The sequence below is a fragment of the Phyllobates terribilis genome, unplaced genomic scaffold (genome assembly GCF_046119375.1).
Source record: "Phyllobates terribilis strain yellow unplaced genomic scaffold, ASM4611937v1 Scaffold_5__5_contigs__length_657084704, whole genome shotgun sequence".
Classification (NCBI taxonomy): domain Eukaryota; kingdom Metazoa; phylum Chordata; class Amphibia; order Anura; family Dendrobatidae; genus Phyllobates; species Phyllobates terribilis.
Window position 1 is genome coordinate 614,907,765 of NW_027362765.1, and position 19,641 is coordinate 614,927,405.

Consider the following 19,641-nt stretch of genomic DNA (forward strand, 5'->3'; position numbering starts at 1 on the left):
AAGGATTGAACCCTCCATTGTAGTTTTGATTTCTCTAGGTTTATATGCCAACCCAGTCTTGCCAGGTTGGCCTTGACTTCTATCAGTTGACAACTGCAGTGCTCTATTGACCTGCCGATCACTAGAAAATCGTCCAAAAATGGGATTATTAAGGTATTCTGCTCCCGGAGATGCGCTATGACTTCCAGTGTGATCTTTGTAAATATCCTCGGAGCCATGGACAGGCTAAACGGTAAAGCTCTGAACTGAAAGTGTCTGATCTGCTTGTTTACATAGAAGGCCAGCCTCAAAAACTTCTGATCTGCCACATGGATTGGGAAGTGGTACTAAGAGTCCCTCAGGTTTAGCACACTCATGTAGCACCTTGGGAACAGCATCTTTATGGCAGATCGTAAAGACTTCATTTTGAAGGGCCTGTAGACTAGAAATCTCTTCAATCCCTTCAGGTTCACTGTGGTCCTGAAGGTGCCATCAGTTTTTTTTATTAAAAATAGGGGGGGGGGGGGATAAAATCCCTTCCCTTGTTCCTCCACTGGTACCTCCATCAGGACTTGATTCTGCAAAGAGTCCAAAGAGAAACGCTCCCTCACATGGAATTGAGCATAGCTTAGCCTTGGATTGAACATCCCCAGGCCAGCTATTGAGCTATAGTTCTCTACGGGCGACATTTGAGAGGCCTCCTGACCTGGCCGTCAACCTCACGGGTCTGCCGTGGCCTCTGCGAGAAACGCAGCTGCTCCCTGCATTAACGGGAGATAGGCCAGGATCTTATACCTAGGGACTTAACCAGATCCTCTAACTGCTGCAACCAAATAATCATTGATCTGGATTTACAGGTTGCAGAAACTGCTGGCTTTAATGCACCCGGCGAAGACTCCCATGTCTGTCTCAGATGTATATCTGCTTTCCTATCTAGGTCTTTAAGCGCACCAAGATCTTCAAAGGGCAAGGTAGATTTCCTGGATGATTTGGCCATTGCCACATCTATCTTAGGGGTCTTATCCCACATGGACACTTCTTCCTAACCAAATGGATACCTCCGTTTGGATGATGAGGGTGGTGGACCTTTTTTCTCTGTTTTTTTCCATTCCCTATTAATGAGCATCTTGATTTCCTCATTAATAGGAAATGTGCATCTCTTCTTTTATTCCAATCTTCCAAACATAATGTCCTGGCCTGATCTCCGGGCTCTAGTATCCAGTATGCCCATGGTGGCCCCAACGGCTTTGATCAACTTATCAGTGTCTTTGAGGAAAAAATACGTCCTACCCCCTGTATCACTATCAGAGGAGTCAGATTCATCTCTACATTCAGACATTACAGAATTGTCTGAATCAGCCATCTGCCATTTAGATTTTTTTTCCTCTTTAACCCTTTCCTGTGGCATAAGTGATTTGATGGGAGTCCTTAATCTATGCCCTAATTAGATTTTAAATCCATGGTGAAGTTAGGGGTTTCTTAAGATATAGTCCTCTGAATGCAATCTGGGCAGAGTTTCTTCAGGTATGCGCTAGGTAAGTTATCCTCGCATAGCGCACAATGCTTATTTTTAAGTTTGGCACTACACTTCTAAGGCCTTTCCTAGTAAAGAACACAAAGAAAAAGGGACCTATTTAACGTGGTGAACGTTCACGAAGATCACTCACCACTCTGCCGTTCAGTCTAGGGTATCGGAATCGAAGGCTGGATTAGCTCGCATGATCTTTCTCCAATGGAGGCGGTGGTTTCACGACCTACTCTGTTCTTCTGGCTAGTCTTACTGCCACTCGTACGGCTGCTGATGCCATGTCCTTGACGATGACGCTTCTGCTTTTCCTGCATATCCATGCTTAGCAAGAAAGGAAAGCTAGTGCAATCCGCACTCCAATGGTCATACCTCCATTGTATGCATGAGGGAACATCCACAGCCAAACCTCCAGTACTTCTCTCCTGACCCTCCCCTGGAAGTATCCTTATGATTTCCGGGTCAGACTTTCTTCCCCGGAGCACTCTGTGCAGGAAGCCATCAGGTGAGCTCTGCAATGTGCAGACCAGGTATTTTACAGCCGCAACTCGCTTTCCGGCACGCTCGTCATCAGGGCACGCTGATTAACTGTCATGGGTGTGTCACAGGTGACAGACAGTCGAGCTGCAGTGGGTTGCAGAAGATCTCTACGTAAGACATTGCAGACAGCTTCCTAGATAGAGGCTGTCTTTAGGACCGAGCGGCTACCTCTCTCTTGCTAATTAGTTCTCTGGCCTGGGTGTATATATACCTGGTGTGACTGAGAGGGAGTCCAATATCCATTTCTACTTGTGAAGCTTAGCAGGAGCAGTACTTCGTCCCCCCTGGAGCTTGAGACCGTGTGCTTATTTGGAGTTCATCAGTGCGCCCCCCGTGCGTGCGCAGAACCAGGTGTCCATGACATTTTAGCAAAGAGGTCTCCACCTGCAAGCGCCTGTGCACCACCAACCTCTTGGCCGGATGTGGCGCTTCCAGACCAGCCAGTGTCCCGGAAGGCCCTCGGAAGACACCAGCCAGACCTGGGTGAGTCCATGTCTTTCAGTACCGTCCTTCATTTTAGGTTCACTCTAGGACAGGAAACGAAACTGATGCGGAGGAGAGGTTCCGCCCTTTTATTCAGCACATTTCCTGTCCTTCATGGGCGGACACCCTCTCTTAGGTGCTGCTGTCATGGGAGAAGGGGAAAAACAACATTTTTCTTTCCTGTTATGCCACTTTGCATTTATTCCTGAAAAGCACATGACAGCAGTTTTCAATATGTTGGGGGGGTGCTGTTTTTAACATGCCTTCACTTATGGGTTTTTTCCAATGTATATTTCCCCTAAAGTCACTTCAAAACTGAACAGGTCCCTAAAAAAATTTGTTTTGTAAATTTCCTAGAATAAAAATTGAAAAATTCCAGACAGAATGTTACATGCTTTAAAATTGTAACAAAAAAAGTACATTTTACAGATGGTGCTGATGTAAAGCAGATAGGAGGTAAATTTTTAACTATTTTGTGTGGCATGACTATCTGGATTAAAAGGATCATTCAAAGCTTGAAAAAAGCAAATTTTTAGAAATTGTCAAATTTTTGATATTTTTTATAGATAAACGCAAAATATATTGACCTAAATTTACCATTACAGTAATACCGTGACTAACAAGTGCATCTACCTACGAATTTTCCAAGATAAAGTCGTCACTCGGACGATTTATTGTTTTATGATGTGAGCCGAGATCTGAGTTACGAATGAATGAGCTTACGCCACTGACCACGTGGTTATCCTGCCGTGCAAGCATCTCTGTCACTGCTGATGCTTCGTTCTTCAACCATTGATACTAAGAAAGTGAGTGTCAGTGCTGAGAATAAGAAAAGGATGATGTCCTTGGATATAAAGCAGGAAATCAGCGAAAAACATGAGCGAGGTGTGCAAGTTGTCGACTTGGCGAGCCAGTACAATCATAGTACTTTGAAAATATGTACGATTTTGAAGCAGAAGGATTAGATAAAGGCTATAACCTATGCAGGATAGAACTGTGCGCAAATGCGAGGGGTGACTGCACGATTAGGCTGCTACTTGTACATCATTCTGAAAACCACAGACCCTTTAAGTCTCATAAGATCCATAATGAAAAGTTGCAGGTTATGTGGAGTGCAAACCCAAAAGCATGGGTCACCAGCGTATTCTGTCTGCAGTTGGTAAACCTGGTCTTTGGTACTTCAGTCAAGAAGTACCTTTCGGAAAATAACCTACCCCTGAAAGCCCTTCTAGCAGATGACGTCCTTGAAGAATTTAAGCTTTTTCAGGTCCTTTTTCTTCCAGTCAACACCACTTCTATCCTGCAGACCATGAAAAGCAATTTCAAAAAGCTCTACACCAAGCACCTGTCCCTGCGCAACTTTGAAGTTACAGAGATCACAAACCTCACCCTTCGAGAGTTCTTTAAGAATCACTACAATATTGTGTCCTGCCACAGAATTATCAATATGACCTGGCAGGGTGTTACAACAAGAACCTTAAATTCTGCAAGGAAGAAGCTGTGGCCTGAGGTTGTGTTCGAAAGGGACATCGAAGGATTCAAATCTGAAGTGTTAGTGGTGGAGGATATTGTGTCCCTCGGAAAGTCCATGGGCCTGGAAGCGGATGAAGAAGACGTTAAACTCGTCGAGAAGCACAACGAGGAACTGACAACGGAGGAATTAAAGGAGCTACAACAGCAGCAGCATACTAAAGGTTTTGCAGGAAATTAAAGGGGAGGAGGTAATCCATACAAGTGAGATTAAGGAAATGTTGGGAATGTGGGAGAAAATTTCTGAGTTTATTGAAAAGAAACACCCTGAAATACTCGCAACAGTGTTGGCGCTCTGTAACGACACTTGCCTCACTCAATTTTCGAAACATTTTGAAAGGGAGAATAAACAAACCTCCTTGGACAGGTTTTCACTGAAACGCCCCGCAAGTGAAAGTGAGGCAAGTGTGGCCAAAAAGGCCAAAGTCAGTTAAGAAGATTAAGTGAAGTGAAAACAAAAATAAAATAAAAAACAAAGTACAGTACAATAGTTTTAGTTTAATAGTTTTTCATACTGTACATTTGTTATTAATAAAATTTATTTTTTTATTAAAAACAAAAAATTTGGTGTGTTTTTGGGGGGGGCTGGAACTGATTAATAGCATTTCAATTCATTTTAATGGGGAAATTTAATTTGATATACAAGCAAATTGCGTTAAGAGCTTGGTCACAGAACTAATTAAACACGTAAGTCAAGGTATTAATGTTTAATAAAATATAATGTGTCATCACATTCCAGAGTTATTGCCACATATAGTAACACTGGTCAGATTTGAACAATTTGGCCTGGTCACTAAGGGTTAAAGGAGCATTCCCATCTTCTAAAACAACCAACCTTGCAAATAACTTTTTATTAATATGGGGCCCCATTTTCCCACTACCCTTACTTATTTTATTCTTTACAGATGATGCATAGGATACTGACCACCGCTGCTATCTAGGAGTGGTGGCCGATGGCCGAACATGCATTTTGCTGGAGAGATTGTAAACACTACTTTCTGCCTGGCGCGCTGGAGGGAAAGTAACTTCTGATCCAAGCCACCTTTGTGAGGCCTGCGATGCTGTTGAGGCATTGTTTCTTCATACAGAGCAGCACAGCGCACAAAGCCACCAGCCTGAACTTTCTCCTAGCAATCAGATCTCATGAGGCAGGGGAGCCTCTTGTAGTCAGAAGATGACAAAACATTTTTAAAAAAATCCACATAAAATGTTACTAACTTTGTTATGCTTCTGCCGCTTCACAGAATCCAGTTTTCTGCTGACCTCTTTACACGTTGCAGCATGCGGTGAAAGTTGATCAATAATTTTGCTGATTTGCTTTAAGCAGGTGAGACATGAACTGCGAATAAAAAGAAAATAGAATTAGACTTAGCGCTAATTCAGTTCCTAAGAATTCTCAACGACAGCACCAAAAGGAGGATGACTCCCCACCCTACTATCGACAGGAAATACAAAGAGGTCAAATATCCCCTCCCACACCCCCTCTCCAGTGTTTTTCTAAAGGACCACCAATGTATGAATCCTTTAAAATTTTATTTGACACCAGATTAAACTAATACAGGAAGGAACAGAAGGGTTGGAATTATCCATGCTGTCGTGGAGGGTTCTTAGAAACCGAATTAACAGTAAGTCTAATTTTATTTTTTCTAATCACCCTCCACGACAGCACCACAGGAGAAATACCAGCAAATAATGTCAGGAAGGGACAATAGCCTGGAGAACTTTTCTCCCAAAGGCCAAATCTCAATTGAAATTAAGTCTAGTCTATAATGTTTAGACAAGGTATGGACAGCAAACCGTGTAGCGGCTCTGCAGATCTGCTCGATGGAAGCGCTTGCCCTTTCAGCCCAGGAGACAGATACAGCCCTAGTGAAGCGAGCTGTAAATTTTTCCGATAGGCTTTGTCGTTTGCTCTCTTAATCCAGTTGGCAATGGTAATCTTTGATGCCTTCTTACCTCTGTTTTGACCGCAGAGCTTAACAAAGATTCTGATACTTCCTCCAGAATTATGATCGTTGAAGGTAGTGGAGGACTCCTCTTTGTACATCTGAGGAATGAAACTCTTTTTAATTTGCTGGATTTTGTCAAAAGGAAGGAAGAACGATTTCTTGAGAGCTGAGCAACTCCAAGACCACTTTGGGCAGAAAGGATGTGTCCACACAGAAAATAAGCCGTCTTTTAGAACCTTCATATAGGGTTCCCTGATCAAGAGGGCCTGAAGTTCACTGACTGACTCTCTTGGCTGTTGGGCTGTTGTAATTGCTACAAAGAAGGCTGTTTTTCAGGATAGTTTATCTAGGTCTATTGAGGATACTGGTTCAAATGGAGACAATGTTAGGCCATTGAGGACGATATTCAGATCCCAGGATGGGATTAGGCTGGTCAATCTTGGGCATACACGAGAGGCTGCAGTCATGAATCTCTTTATCCAGCTGTGGTCTGCCAAGCTTTTATCAATGAATAAATCTAAAGGCTATGGCCCCACTATCATTATTTGGTCAGTATTTTTCCACAGCATTTATAAGCCAAAACCAGGAGTGGGTCAAAAATTCAGAATTGGTGGATTTGTTTCTATTATACTTTTTCTCTGATTGTTCCTCACCTGGTTTTGGCTTACAAATACTGAGGAAAAATACTGACCAAGTACGGATAGTGAGGCTGTAGCCTAAGGCTGAAACCAGCACCTTGAAGGTGCTAGGTATTAGGCCTTTTACCAGGGCATCTCGTAGGAAATCTAAGATCTGGGCGATGTCCAGATGAAGGGGGTCTGGAGGACTAAAGCCACACCATGACACAAAGGTCTTCCATATCTTGCCACAAATGGCATTTGTTATCTGTTTAGGGGGACCATGCATACCAGGATAAGGATGAGGGGGGGTCATACACACCAGGGCAAGGATGAGGGGGGGGGCATACACACCAGGGCAAGGATGAGGGGGGGGCATACACACCAGGGCAAGGATGAGGGGGGGGCATACACACCAGGGCAAGGATGAGGGGGGGCCATACACACCAGGGCAAGGATGAGGGGGGGCCATACACACCAGGGCAAGGATGGGGGGGGCATACACACCAGGGCAAGGATGAGGGGGGGGGCATACACACCAGGGCAAGGATGAGGGGTGCCATGCATACCAGGATAAGGATGAGGGGTGCCATGCATACCAGGATAAGGATGAGGGGTCACGTATAATAGGAAGGGGGGGGGAATATCAACCAGGATGGGGGATATTATCAGAACTGGGGGACATTATCCCTATACCAGTGTCAGCAGCAGACCCGCTCCCCCTTAACAGTGCATCGTGACCACATTTTTTGCTTACATTTTTTTTTTTTCGATTTTCCTCCTCTAAAACCTAGGTGCGTCTTATGGTCCGAAAAATACGGTGTATAATTTTTAACTACTTTACAGAAAATAACAAAAAATGAATATTGGGCTGTTCAAAAAATAGTGTCTGTGTTTGTCTTTACAAATTCACAATATGTACTTTTTTTTTTTTTTTTTTTGAGGCTTTAGCATTTCTGTGAATTACTAACCTAATATTTTGTTGTATAACCACAGTTTTTTTTATGCAACATAGATGTGAAGCAGTTCTAGAGTGAACCAACTTCTGGCACCTGTCAACTGTTATTCCAGCCCAAGATGCTTTGACTACATCTCAACATTTTTTTGCATTTGCTGACTTAGGCTCAGAAAAGGCATTTTTGAGGTTACCCCACAAGAGTTCTGTCAGATTAAGGTCCGGGACCTTAATTTTGTTGGATTGGAACCAAGATTTTGCTTGTTTCTGGTGTGTTTAGGGTCGCTCAAGGGCATATCCTCTTCAGCGTAAGGCAACATAACCTCTTCAAGTATTTTTATATATGCAAACCCATCCATGATCCCTGGTATGCGTTAAATAGGTTCGGCACCATAGTAAGAGAAACATGCAAGTATCATGATGCTTGCACCACCATGCTTCACTGTCTTCAGAGTGTACTGTGGCTTGAATACAGAGTTTGGGGTTCATCTGACGAACTGTTTGCGGCCATTGGACCCAAAAAGAATAATTATACTTTCATCAGTGCACAAAATATTTCTCCATTTCTCTTTGAGCCAGTTGGTGTTCTTTGGCAAACTGTTTTTTCAGTACGTCTTCTTTTTCTTTTGTTTTTTTTTTTTTTTTTTTTAACAGTGGGACTTTGCTTGGTCTTCTTGCTAAGAGATTATATTCACACAGGAGTCTTCTAACTGTCACAGTACTCACAGGTAACTTGAGACTGTCTTTGATCATCCTGGAGCTGATCATTGGCTGAGCTTTTGCCATTCTGGAAATTCTTCGATCCATTCGAATGGTAGTCTTCCGTTTTCTTCCATGTCTCTCTGGTTTTGCTTTCCATTTTAAAGCACTGGAGATCATTTTAGGTGAACAGCCTATCATAGTCTGCACTTCTTTATAAGTTTTTCCCTCTCCAATCAACTTTTTATTCAAAGTGCGCTGTTCTTCTGAACAATGTCTCGAATGACCCATATTTCTCAGGCTTTCAAGAAGAAATGCATGTACAACATGTGCTGACTTCACCCTTAAATAAGACCCACCTGATTCACACCTGTTTCTTCATAGAATGATTGACCTCACTAATTGAACTCCACACTGCTATTATTTTGAACACACTGCCTTTCAATTAATTATTCAAATACACAGACTCAAAAACATGCAGATCATAAATGCGGAATCTGTTGGTTTTCTTACAATCTACTGCACCAACTGGTAAATTGTTTGACATGTGGTAATATAATTTATACCAAACACAGTGATTAATCTGGTTAGTCATATTGGACTGCTATTATTGTGAACACTACTGTAAATGGGGCTGTGAAACAGATCCCCAAAAAGCCGGTGGCCAGTACACTGCTGTCCAACATAGTAGCCCGCTAAAAATTTGTGGTGCCCTGGTAGTCGAAACTCCACCAACCAAATAGTGAGGGCATATCCTGGCCATAGGAACAAAATTCACTAAAATGTTTTGCTTTAAAAGTTATATTACCTCTTACCTCAACTCATCTTTAAGTTCTTGTTGTTCATTCTCTGCTGCAGCCACTCGTGCTGCTCGGCTGGCCTCATTGATGGCATCATCTACTTGCTGCAGGACGCCACGCTCCAGTACTTCTTGGTCATACACCGCTAAACCAAGCCCTTGCAGTTCTAGGGCTTGTTGCGCTGTTCCCACCGCCTCGATCTGGTGTCGATCAATCTGTAAGATGGACTGTATTTTTCTTGATGAGATTTCTGGAGGAAATTGAAACTGGCTTGAGGTGGCTGATGGTCCAGGACAATCATGGTGGTCTTGTGGCTCTGCAAAATCTGATGTCTTTGGTTCTTGTTTCATAGGTGGTGTTTCCGCTGGCATTCTGTACACAGAAAGACGCAAAATGACGATTCATTGTACAAAGAAAGACGAACACATAAAATGCAACAGCGATACCAGATGCCTCTGACAGCAATAATAATGCGTGCATCTAAAACTCCCAACAATGCAAATACATGCAGCCAACAGTGATAACAGGAGCAACGAAAATTCCTAGACAGCAATGAAACCCTTGAAAATGTATTAAAGACACCAAAATTTTAGGTGGACAGATTTTTGATTAATTAGACATTATGTATTGATGACCTATCTTTAGCATAAGTAATCAATATTAGATATTGGAATCAGACACCCCCTCCGATTACCCATTTTCACCTCCAGCGTTGGCACTATCTAGAACAGTGGACAGGAACAGAACAGCTCCTATTCTCCTTGAGATGAAAACAACATCCGGCACTCCCGCCAATGTTATACTCATGAACTATAGATGGTCAATATCTTAAGCCTGGAAAACCCTTTAATGGTGGAGAAACTTCTTCGGATCCATCTTCAGCTCACTGCAGGTACTGATGTCAGTAAAAATACATGTTTCACAAACGTTGGGAAATAAGGGCTCATTCAGAAGTCCATGAAACACATTCTTTGGACAAACCGGCTGTGATTTTTTTGACCCAAACTTGAAAGCCTCATAAAAATATATGTGGTTGTTGAGTTCAGGTCAGGAGATTAGCAGCCAGTCCGTGCATCATTGTTCATACTCAGACTGTTTTTCAAGGACGTCTGAATTCAGCCATACTCTGAAAGAAAGGTTAATAAATCCAAGCGATTGCTGCCAGAACAATCCTATTCAGATGAATGAACCTCATTTTCTAATGCAAAAATTTCAGCAAAACATTAGCTGTATACATTGGCTTGCGAAAGTATTCACCCCCCCCATTTAGAGTGAAGCAGAGCTAAGAAAGCTGCCCACACCAGGCTCTCTGTGTGCAAAGTCCATAGAAAGTAAGGTGCTTATCACAGGAGGGGTGGAGTCGGATCAGTGCCTGTGCCAGCTGGTCGCAGAAATGTTAATGCCCTAGTGATAAAACCTTCATTGCACGTAAACAACAGCACACAGCCTGACAGGTGACACATCGCTGAATTCTGTGTTTTAAAAGGGAATCTGTCAACCCCTGGGACATTTTTACCTATTAATATGTGCATACAGGTAATATGCTACTGAAGTGACTCGCCGGCACCTGCGCAGAAGAACAATAATGCCAATGCCCATAGAAGGGAGGAATAGGCAAGTATAATCGCGCGATTGCAGGTGCGGGATTCTGGGGACAGAAATGCTCGGCACAGGCCAGTGTGACACTGATAGGAGGGGGGTGCTATTCAAATGAAGACAAGAGGCAGAGATTTCTTGCAGGCACCTCATGTCTTGGAGCCAGGAAAAAATCATTAGCAAATAGAATAAAAGGATTTCTGTACACAAAGACCTCAGATTTGGGCACACAGGTAAGACTGGTTTAATCATTCTATACCTGTATGCACATGTTAATAGGTAAAAATGTCCCAGAGGGTGACAGATTCCCTTTAACCACTACCTCATGCTGTCCTCAGATTACATAGCAAAATCTGTTGACAATTTCCATTAAATCCTACACCTTGTCGACAATAACACCTGTTCCCATCTGATATTTGTGGTGTAACGACATAACATCCACAGACCCCTGCCGCATGTATTGGGTCTCAAGGTCGGCCCAGCAGAGAGAGACCCTATATCCTTATGTGGAGAGCGTAGTGAATGTGGGTGGGGGCCATTCTAGAAAAACACGAGGGTCTCTGAGGTGGGAGCCACATCTAGATTATTATAATATATCCAGGGTCAGACATACCATTGGTACAACCTGTGCAGCCGCACAGGGGCCCGAGGAGTAAAGGGGCCAGCTGCTGCCTCCAAAAAGGTGGAATTGTGCATTATGATGAGCTATTGGACAGCAATGGGCCCTCTTCTGTGTCCACCCTGGATATGGCCATACACGGAGGAGACCCTGAGGCTGCCCATCCACACCCAGGAGCTGTCCGCCAACCTCCACTCCTAACTCTCACACATGTACAATCCGCTCGGCCGAGGGTCCACTCCATGTGCTTGCACTGTAAAGTATTGGAGGACAGGAGACACGATGGCCACTTATTGAGCATGGGCCCTAGCTAATGATGGGAGGGGAAGAATTGGACTGTTCACTTCAGGGCCCCTGTCTGACTGTCCTCAGAAGCAACTTTCTCAACTGTACCCTTTAAAAAAAAAAAATCAGCTAAAACCAGCAATCACCGATGCATCGGGAGCAGTCGGCCAGCTGAGGGTTTGAGTACGGCGCCGTCACACAGCTATTTGAGGGGGTGAGCTGTGAGGGTAGCATCTAGATCGGAGTTGATTTTTTTGAGGGAATGATGTCACCAGAAGCGGCGTGGCCTCTTCCAGTCCAGTGATGACCTGATGGCAGGAAACAGCGTTTTGATGAGGATGCTGAAGAGGAGAGGACTGAGGGGCTACACGATTGAGCTGTGTGCAGATGGGAATGAGGACCCAGGACTCAGACTGAGTGGGCTGAGGATGGATTTTGGGGGCAAAGAAGTATGGATGATGGTACTGTATGGGGGCTGAATGTTGGAGGTTTGCACAAGGAAATGGCCACTGCTACTTGTATGGGGCTGCTTATTGGGGGGGCTTTCACAGGAAAAGGGTTGATGTTATTTGAGTGGTATTGCATGGGGAAGGTGATGATGATGGGCTGTGCGGAGAAGGGGGGATTATGATGATGAGGGGCTGTGTGGAGGTGTATGATGATGAGGGGCTGTGTGGAGGGGGGATGATGATGAGGGGCTGCGCAGAGAAGGGGGGGGTTTTGTGAAGGGGCTCTGCGGGGAAGGAGGACATGAGGAGGGGCTGTGCAGGGAAGGAGGACATGAGGAGGGGCTGTGCGGGGAAGGAGGTCATGAGGAAAAGATGTGCGGGGAAGGTGGGACGGTGCTGCATGCTGGATGGCCTCAAGGGGAAGGGGGTGATGTAACTCGTTTGAGGCTGTCGGGAAGTGGGTAATGTCACTCCCGTGGGGCTGAGTGGTGAAGGCAGTGATACTATTCACATGGAGCTACATAGTGAAGGGGTAATGTCACTCGCATAGGACTGCATGCGAGTGCTTGTGTGGACTGTTCAGGTAAGGGAGTGATGTCACTCGTGGGGGGCTGGTGGTGATGTTACTTTTATGGAACTACATGCTGGGGGTTTGCGTGGTGAATGGTGTCACTGGCAATATCACTCATGTGGGGCTGTATGCAGGGCCGCTGCTCAGGGTAGTGAGTGATATTACTTGCGTGTGGTTGCATGTGGTGGAGTGGGCTGTGTAGGGAAGGGGTTGATTTCACATTCATGGGGCTGCATGTGGGTGTTGGTCTGCATAGGGAAGAGGGTGATGTCAGTCGCGTGGGCCTGCATGTTGGGCAGCAGTGGGGTGGGGGGAGATAGGGTGTCACTTGCATGCATTTTGTTTTCGTCGTTCGTTATCTCTAACGTGGCTTAGTCCTACGTATTGATTTCTTATATTGTTCTAGACTTGTATGTATAAATATATTTATATCTTTCTCCTTTTTGTTATATTTATATATGTAAATTATCACAATCTCCAAACAAATGAGATAATGGCACTTCAAATAAATATGTCAAGACTTAATGGCTTATTATTTATATATGTGATTCAAAGGGAATCTGTCACCCCTGGGACCTATCTGACCTCTAATATGGGCATTCAGGTGATAGAAATGGGAATCTATACTTCCATGTATGCCTCATATTAGAGGTCTGAATGCTTTGTATAAAATCATTTTACCTAGGCTTGGTGACCGGGGGACGCCAAGAAATCCCCGCTTACTTAATTTCAATACCCCCCCCCCCTTCCCTGCACGTCACAGAGCCTTGTGACGTGCAGTTCCCGTGCCGGATCCTGCGCCTGCGCAGTTTAGCTGGTAAGCAAGGCGCGGTAATTCCGGCAGTCTGTGTATCCTTGTGGAGCAGGGATCTTCTGCGCAGGTGTCGGATACGCAGAGTGACTAAATCGTTCAGATCTCACTGACAATTTCTTTCCTCAGCAGCAGTTAAATTAAAAAAAAAAGTAAATAAAAACATGCTAATCTCTTATGTAACCAATCTATTAGGTCTCGGTGTATGCCTGCCTTCTATATCTGTGGCCCATACAGCTGATCTGATGTACAAGTCATATGGGACAAAACTTTTTTACTGATTTAGGGCCATAAGTTGCTGAGGTCTGACTGCTGGTGCCCCCACTGTTCCATAGGACGAGCTCTGGAAGAGGTCACGCTACATATTTTACAGAGGAGTAAAAACACTCCTCTTACCAATTTTGAGGAGTATTTGTAGCCAAGAAGGAGGATATTTAATTTGCAGTAACTAAAATCTATAGTACTAGATGGGTATATATCAGACCCGGGCAATGTGCAGCACGCAGACCACATCCAGCCCTCTGGCTGTACCTGCCTGGCTCGTGGACCGAGGCAGCCAAAGGGCAGAAAACACTGGCCCACGGGTGGGCCAGTGTCCATAAAATAATTTAGCCCGTCTGATTTTTTGATAAGCTGTCCAGAAAAAAATAAAAAGTGAAGTTGGCAACCCTACCGGAGTCCCAATATATAGCGGAAGAGACAATCCTGCTGGCGTGAACATACTGGAGCAGAAGAGGGGCGCTGGCTCCTCCCACTATTCGGCACAAGCAACTGTGACAGCAGACATGATGTCACTACACCGCGTCTGCTGTGAAGAACCTCAGTGCTCACAGGAAAGACAGGAGCAGAGCGCCGGGGGAATGAGAGCAAGGTGAGTATTTTTGTGTGTGTGTGTGTGTGAATGTGTGGGGACTCATCGGAGTATAGGGGGCTATGTATTGGGGCTTATACTGTATATAAGGGACTATGTGTGGGGGCTCATACTACAGGGGGGCTGTGGTGACCATAATACTGTCTGGGGTGTTGTGGGGGATCATACTGTGTATAGGGGCCTGTGAGAACCATTATACCGTGTGTGGCTGGCTGTGATGACCGTCCTGTGTGTAAGGACGGCTGTGAGGACCATCGTTACTGTCTATTGGGGATATGGATATGTGTGGGGGAGCTGTGAGATCATATTGTCTGTGTGGGGCAATCAACTTATGTTGGGGAGCTGTGGGGACATCGAACTAGTTGTGGGAGGAATGTGGTGGCATTGTACTGTGTGTGCGGGTGCTTTTTATCAAGGAACAACGGCTGAATAACGGGAGCAAATGATTTATTAATTGTATTAAAAAGCAGTGAATTATCTGGTGCTGATTCACTGCTACAAGTAAGGGCACAAGTTATAAAATCCCTATCGTAACATGTAGCAGCGAGTCAGCAGAATTAATTCCGCTCCGTAATAAGTGATACAAATAATATAAAATAATTATATTAATATTGAGCAAAATTAATTTCAGCCTATTGGTTCAGCCCTCTACAACAGTCAGTCTCTCATGTGGGCCCTCGGGGAAAAAAATTGGGTGTTCCTGGTATACATAATACTAAAATTTCACTATGAGGGAAATCTGTATATTAGAATGATGCTTCCACGAGTGAATAGAGAGAACTTGTTTTCATCAGCCAACCCCTTTACCACCTATGTACAGGATAAGTGATCGGTGGTGTATACTCACTGATCAGCCAGCTATCAGGTCTCCGTCTGCACAGAACGACTACTCAAACCAAGCACAAGTGTTCGGTGCAAACTTGGTGTGGCCAAGCATTTAAAGCGCACTTGTCAGCAGGATTGTGCTTAGTAAACTACATTACACTGAGTAAAATGATACCTTTGATGATGAAATCCGTCCATTACAGTAGCAGCGGAAGGCGATAGATGCTACTGTGCATGCGCGGCGGCCATATTGGGGATGTAAATTTTCACTTTTGAATAGAAATGACAAAGACAGTATTTAAAACAGTAGGCAAGTGACTGAAAGCACAGTGACCTATCAGAGGCCAGAGATAGGCATACATAATGAGAGCACCAGCTACAGCCCCTCCCTAAAGGCCCACCCCAGAGCACGAGCATCTCATTATGGCAGAACTGAAAATAAAGATTATAAAAGAATCGCTGGACGGATTTCATCAACCAAGGTATCATGTTAATCAGAGTAATGTCGCCCACCTGACAGTGTATGTAGTTTACTGAGCACAATCCTGCTGACAGGTGCGCTTTAATGAAGGGTGAGAGGGAGAAAGCTGCGGCCACTTTGTGCATTTTTTTTTTAAATTAATTTAGTTTTTTTATCGCTTTTTGTAATATAAAAAATTACACACAGCTCTGATTGTTCAGTTTTGATAGAATTTAAATTTTCCTGTATGTCCACAAGTCTCAGCCAGCGACGGAGCAGCCGCCAGAATCAGCAGAATGTGCAGCACAAAAGTGGTGGAAATCACAACGGAAATGTGACCCCGGACATTATATATTCATTCCTGGAGCGAGAGCCTCAAAAAATCACCTCCACACTAATATTGGGTGGAGATTTGAGGGTGGGGACAGTGACAGAGCAGCCGATAGAATCATCATCATCAGCACCGACATCACAAACGTGGTGTAAATGAGATCAGAAGTGTTCTCCAGTGACCCCGGCCATTCCGTAATCATTTGTCACTTCTGTTGTACATTATGGTGACTGTTGGGGGCGCTCTTTTACACTCTTCACAATGTCGCTGCTGCGGACGGGACTGGTGGACAAACAGGAACAGTCACATTCTGGCAAAGCTGAATAATCAGCGCTGAGTCATTTTTAGATTACATAAAGACACAATAAAAATGCAAGTTTTATTAATCAGGAAAAAAAAAAGAATTTTGACCAAATACATAAAATATAACAGTGTAAATAACTCCTGTCTGACTTGTGATGTTTGCTCCATTAAAAACCATGAGCGATTCCATAAAAAGCCAGATGAGCAGACTATAGAGTGGAGCCTATGAGGCTCCTGGAATCAGCGCCATCTAGTGGTGGCAGTGCTGAACTGTCTACATCGGAGGGGATTTTAGAGGACCGCGCTCCAGCGACTCCGTTCTCCTCACCTCAGCAGTGCACTGTCTAGAGTGGAGGGGCTAAAGCGAGGAGCACAAAAAATCACCTCCGATCTAGACGCAACCGAGCTGTGAGCTCCATACAAAGGACGCGACCACTCTGTGTGCTCCCCGCCACCATCACGTGATCAGGCTATATATAATGAGCCCGCGCGTGTCCGGCTCGTCCGCAGTAACCGGTAGCACAGACGGAAGCGCCGTCGCCACAGTCACCTAATCGCTGTATGAGAAGCGCAGTGATCCCTCTCTCCGAGCGGCACCGTTCTGCTTCCTGGGTAGCGTCTAGTTGTTCCTGGGAGAGGATGATAGACGCTAGAATGTATGGGCTCCTTCCAGGTAAGACGTCATTTCCGGGGGCGTGTTCTAGGTTAGCACCAGACACCAAAGTGTCATGCAGAGCCATACAGCTGCCGGGAGGAGCTCAGTCTGTCCTAAGCGTCATAAGCAGGAGCTGTTTTATTAATTGCTCTTTTGATGTCTTCATGTTGTTTTTGGGTTAAGGGGGCTTGCTACATGGGGGTGTGGGATTTGGGGGATCAATGCTGAAGGGCCGTCTGATGGGGTTTATCAATGCTTGTGGGGATCTCAAGGGGGCTCTGGATCATAATGCAGGGAGAGCGCATGCTTGTGGGGGGCGCTGGAGGGAGAGCGCATGCTTGTGGGGGGCTCTGGAGCATAATGCAGGGAGAGCGCATGCCTGTGGGGGGCGCTGGAGGGAGAGCGCATGCTTGTGGGGGCTCTGGAGCATAATGCAGGGAGAGCGCATGCTTGTGGGGGGCTCTGCAGGGAGAGCGCATGCTTGTGGGGGGCTCTGGAGGGAGAGCGCATGCTTGTGGGGGGCTCTGGAGCATAATGCAGGGAGAGCGCATGCCTGTGGGGGGCTCTGGAGGGAGAGCGCATGCTTGTGGGGGGCTCTGGAGCATAATGCAGGGAGAGCGCATGCTTGTGGGGAGTTCTGGAGGGAGAGCGCATGCTTGGTGGGGGGGGGTCTGGTGGGGATTTATTTATGCATTGGCAGAGGCATCTGGTGGGGCTCTATGCTTGATAGGGGGGTGGGCCGGCTGGTGGGATTGAGGTTTCAGCTTGGGGAGGCGTCTGGTGTGGGTTTATGCTTGGGGAGGTGGGGGCGGGCTTGTCTGGTGGGATTTGGGGGGTTTGTGCTTTGGACCCTCTGGTTGGTGTGGGGGGGGTGAATGCTTCATTGGAGGTCAACATGGGTGAATGCTGCTGACACTATGCAAAAAAGTTAGCTCTTCCCTTGAAGGGTACACCACCAACTGGCACAAAGCTAATCAGTTTTAGCTTAGTGTCAGTCGGAGGCAGACACTGGTCTGGACCCAGGCCCGTTTCTTCCTTAGGGTGCTTTCACTTTGCGTTCTGTGTCCTCGTTGGGGCATACATCCGAAATCCCCAGCAAAACGGGGGCCATAGACTGCAATGGTGATGACAGAGCGAACGTGAGCTCTGCCATGCACTTTTTTTCGGGAGTGTACGCCCACAGGAGGTGGACACTCAGAAGTAGTAGACTGCGCCGCCTCCCGTTGGCGTGCACAGCAGAGCACACTCTGCCGTTACCATTGAGGCCTATGGCCCCCATTAGCGCATACGTCCAAACCCCGTTTTGCTGGGGATTTCAGACGTATACCCCGTCAGGGACACAGATCGCAATGTGAAATTTGCCTTAGTTTTTTTTTTTTTTTTTATTAATGATTCCCCTTTTTCTTTCAGATACAGTTTGTGAGGGCGACAGTGGAATTGTGTCATTCTGATCGCCCACCTAGAATTGTTTCACTACTGTATCCTCTGTGGTCTACGAGGCAGGACCCTAACACATCAAGAGTGTTTGGGGTTCCCCAGCAGATGGTCCTTGCCACTAATCCCCTGCCCGCTCGCCCCCCAGAGCCAGAAGGTGCAGGGAGGGAAGACGGATCCGTTACTTGCCAGCCGCCCGAAAGTCTGGGTTCAGGTTCTCATGCTAGTCTTCATCATCGGTCTGTGGAGAAGGATTCAGGATAGGCATATCCTACCAGGCAGTTAGGCTCCGTTTTCCAGAAGCTCCTGCGGCCCCTCTCTTAAAAAAATCTAGGCTCCAGTCTAGGCCTTCTCCGGTGGCTGAGCCACACCCCCGGCAACCCAAACAATCACGCACGCCTTTGCATTCTGAAATTTTCAGTCTAGAACAGCAACCAATGGGACAACTCTCCGGCCCGCCAGGAAAGGAATTAGACCTTCCTTCAGGCTAGTCCCCTCCTGGTGTCAATGAACCCACCAGTGCCGGTCTACCAGGCCGGATCTAGCAGATTCTCTTCAGTATGACGGGGTGTAACCACCTGGGATGTTTCTCAGGGTAGGCGGCCGTCTCCTTCGGTTCTGGAATGAGTGGCTCTCAGTTGTGAACAACACGTGGGTCCAAGACTGCTACAAAATAGAATTTTCCACCCTCACTTGTTTTTGAGACCCACCCCACCTAAGACCCCTTCCCTTATTCCTGGGTTTTTCAAAGCTGTTGATTCGCTATCCAAAGCAGGCATCATCATCTCAGTTCCAGGACACCGAAACACCAGACCCCGGAGACAGGCTGAGCCAAAGACTCTACTCACAGTCCTGCCCTCATGCACCAACAGCTTATTACACAGTTTTACATTAAAGCAGAAATGCATGAAATGAAACAAGCAAAGGCATAACGTTTTCAATGCTAATAAAATGCACTTTTATAAAATTAGAATTTTCTATATATAATGCTAAAATGTTTTTATACAATATTTCTACAAGTAAAAGTTTGAGATTTCTGTGGGTAATGGTGGTTTCTTTTAAACCTCTTCTGAATGTAAATAAAACATTGCTCTGATTGTTTCCACTTGTATTTTAGCCTTTCCTTCCATGCATAGGGTAGGAAAAGCACATGATGCATCTGTGTAAACCATATAAAATGTACTATAATAACATGGCTTAGACAGGAAAACCACTTTTGAAACAATGAAGTTCACTTGTATCAGCTGCATAGATGAAAAGCTGCTTAAAGGGAACCTGTCACCATGTTTTCCCCATATAAAGTACAACCACCACCTGTATGCCTTTTACACTATTCTAGAATGCTGTATATCAG

General features: G+C 45.4%; 1 protein-coding gene across 1 annotated transcript in view; it reads right to left on the reverse strand.

The window, feature by feature from the left end:
* Nucleotides 1–16,907, reverse strand: part of ERCC6 (ERCC excision repair 6, chromatin remodeling factor) — a 135,897-nt gene extending 118,990 nt beyond the window's left edge. The window contains exons 1-3 of the mRNA XM_073686094.1: nucleotides 16,749–16,907; nucleotides 9,093–9,449; nucleotides 5,276–5,396 (exon numbers count right to left, since the gene is read on the reverse strand). Coding sequence (XP_073542195.1) covers nucleotides 5,276–5,396; nucleotides 9,093–9,448 — 477 coding nt within the window. The 5' untranslated portion in view covers nucleotide 9,449; nucleotides 16,749–16,907. The remainder of the gene's footprint in view (nucleotides 1–5,275; nucleotides 5,397–9,092; nucleotides 9,450–16,748) is intronic.
* Nucleotides 16,908–19,641: the final 2,734 nt, after the last annotated feature.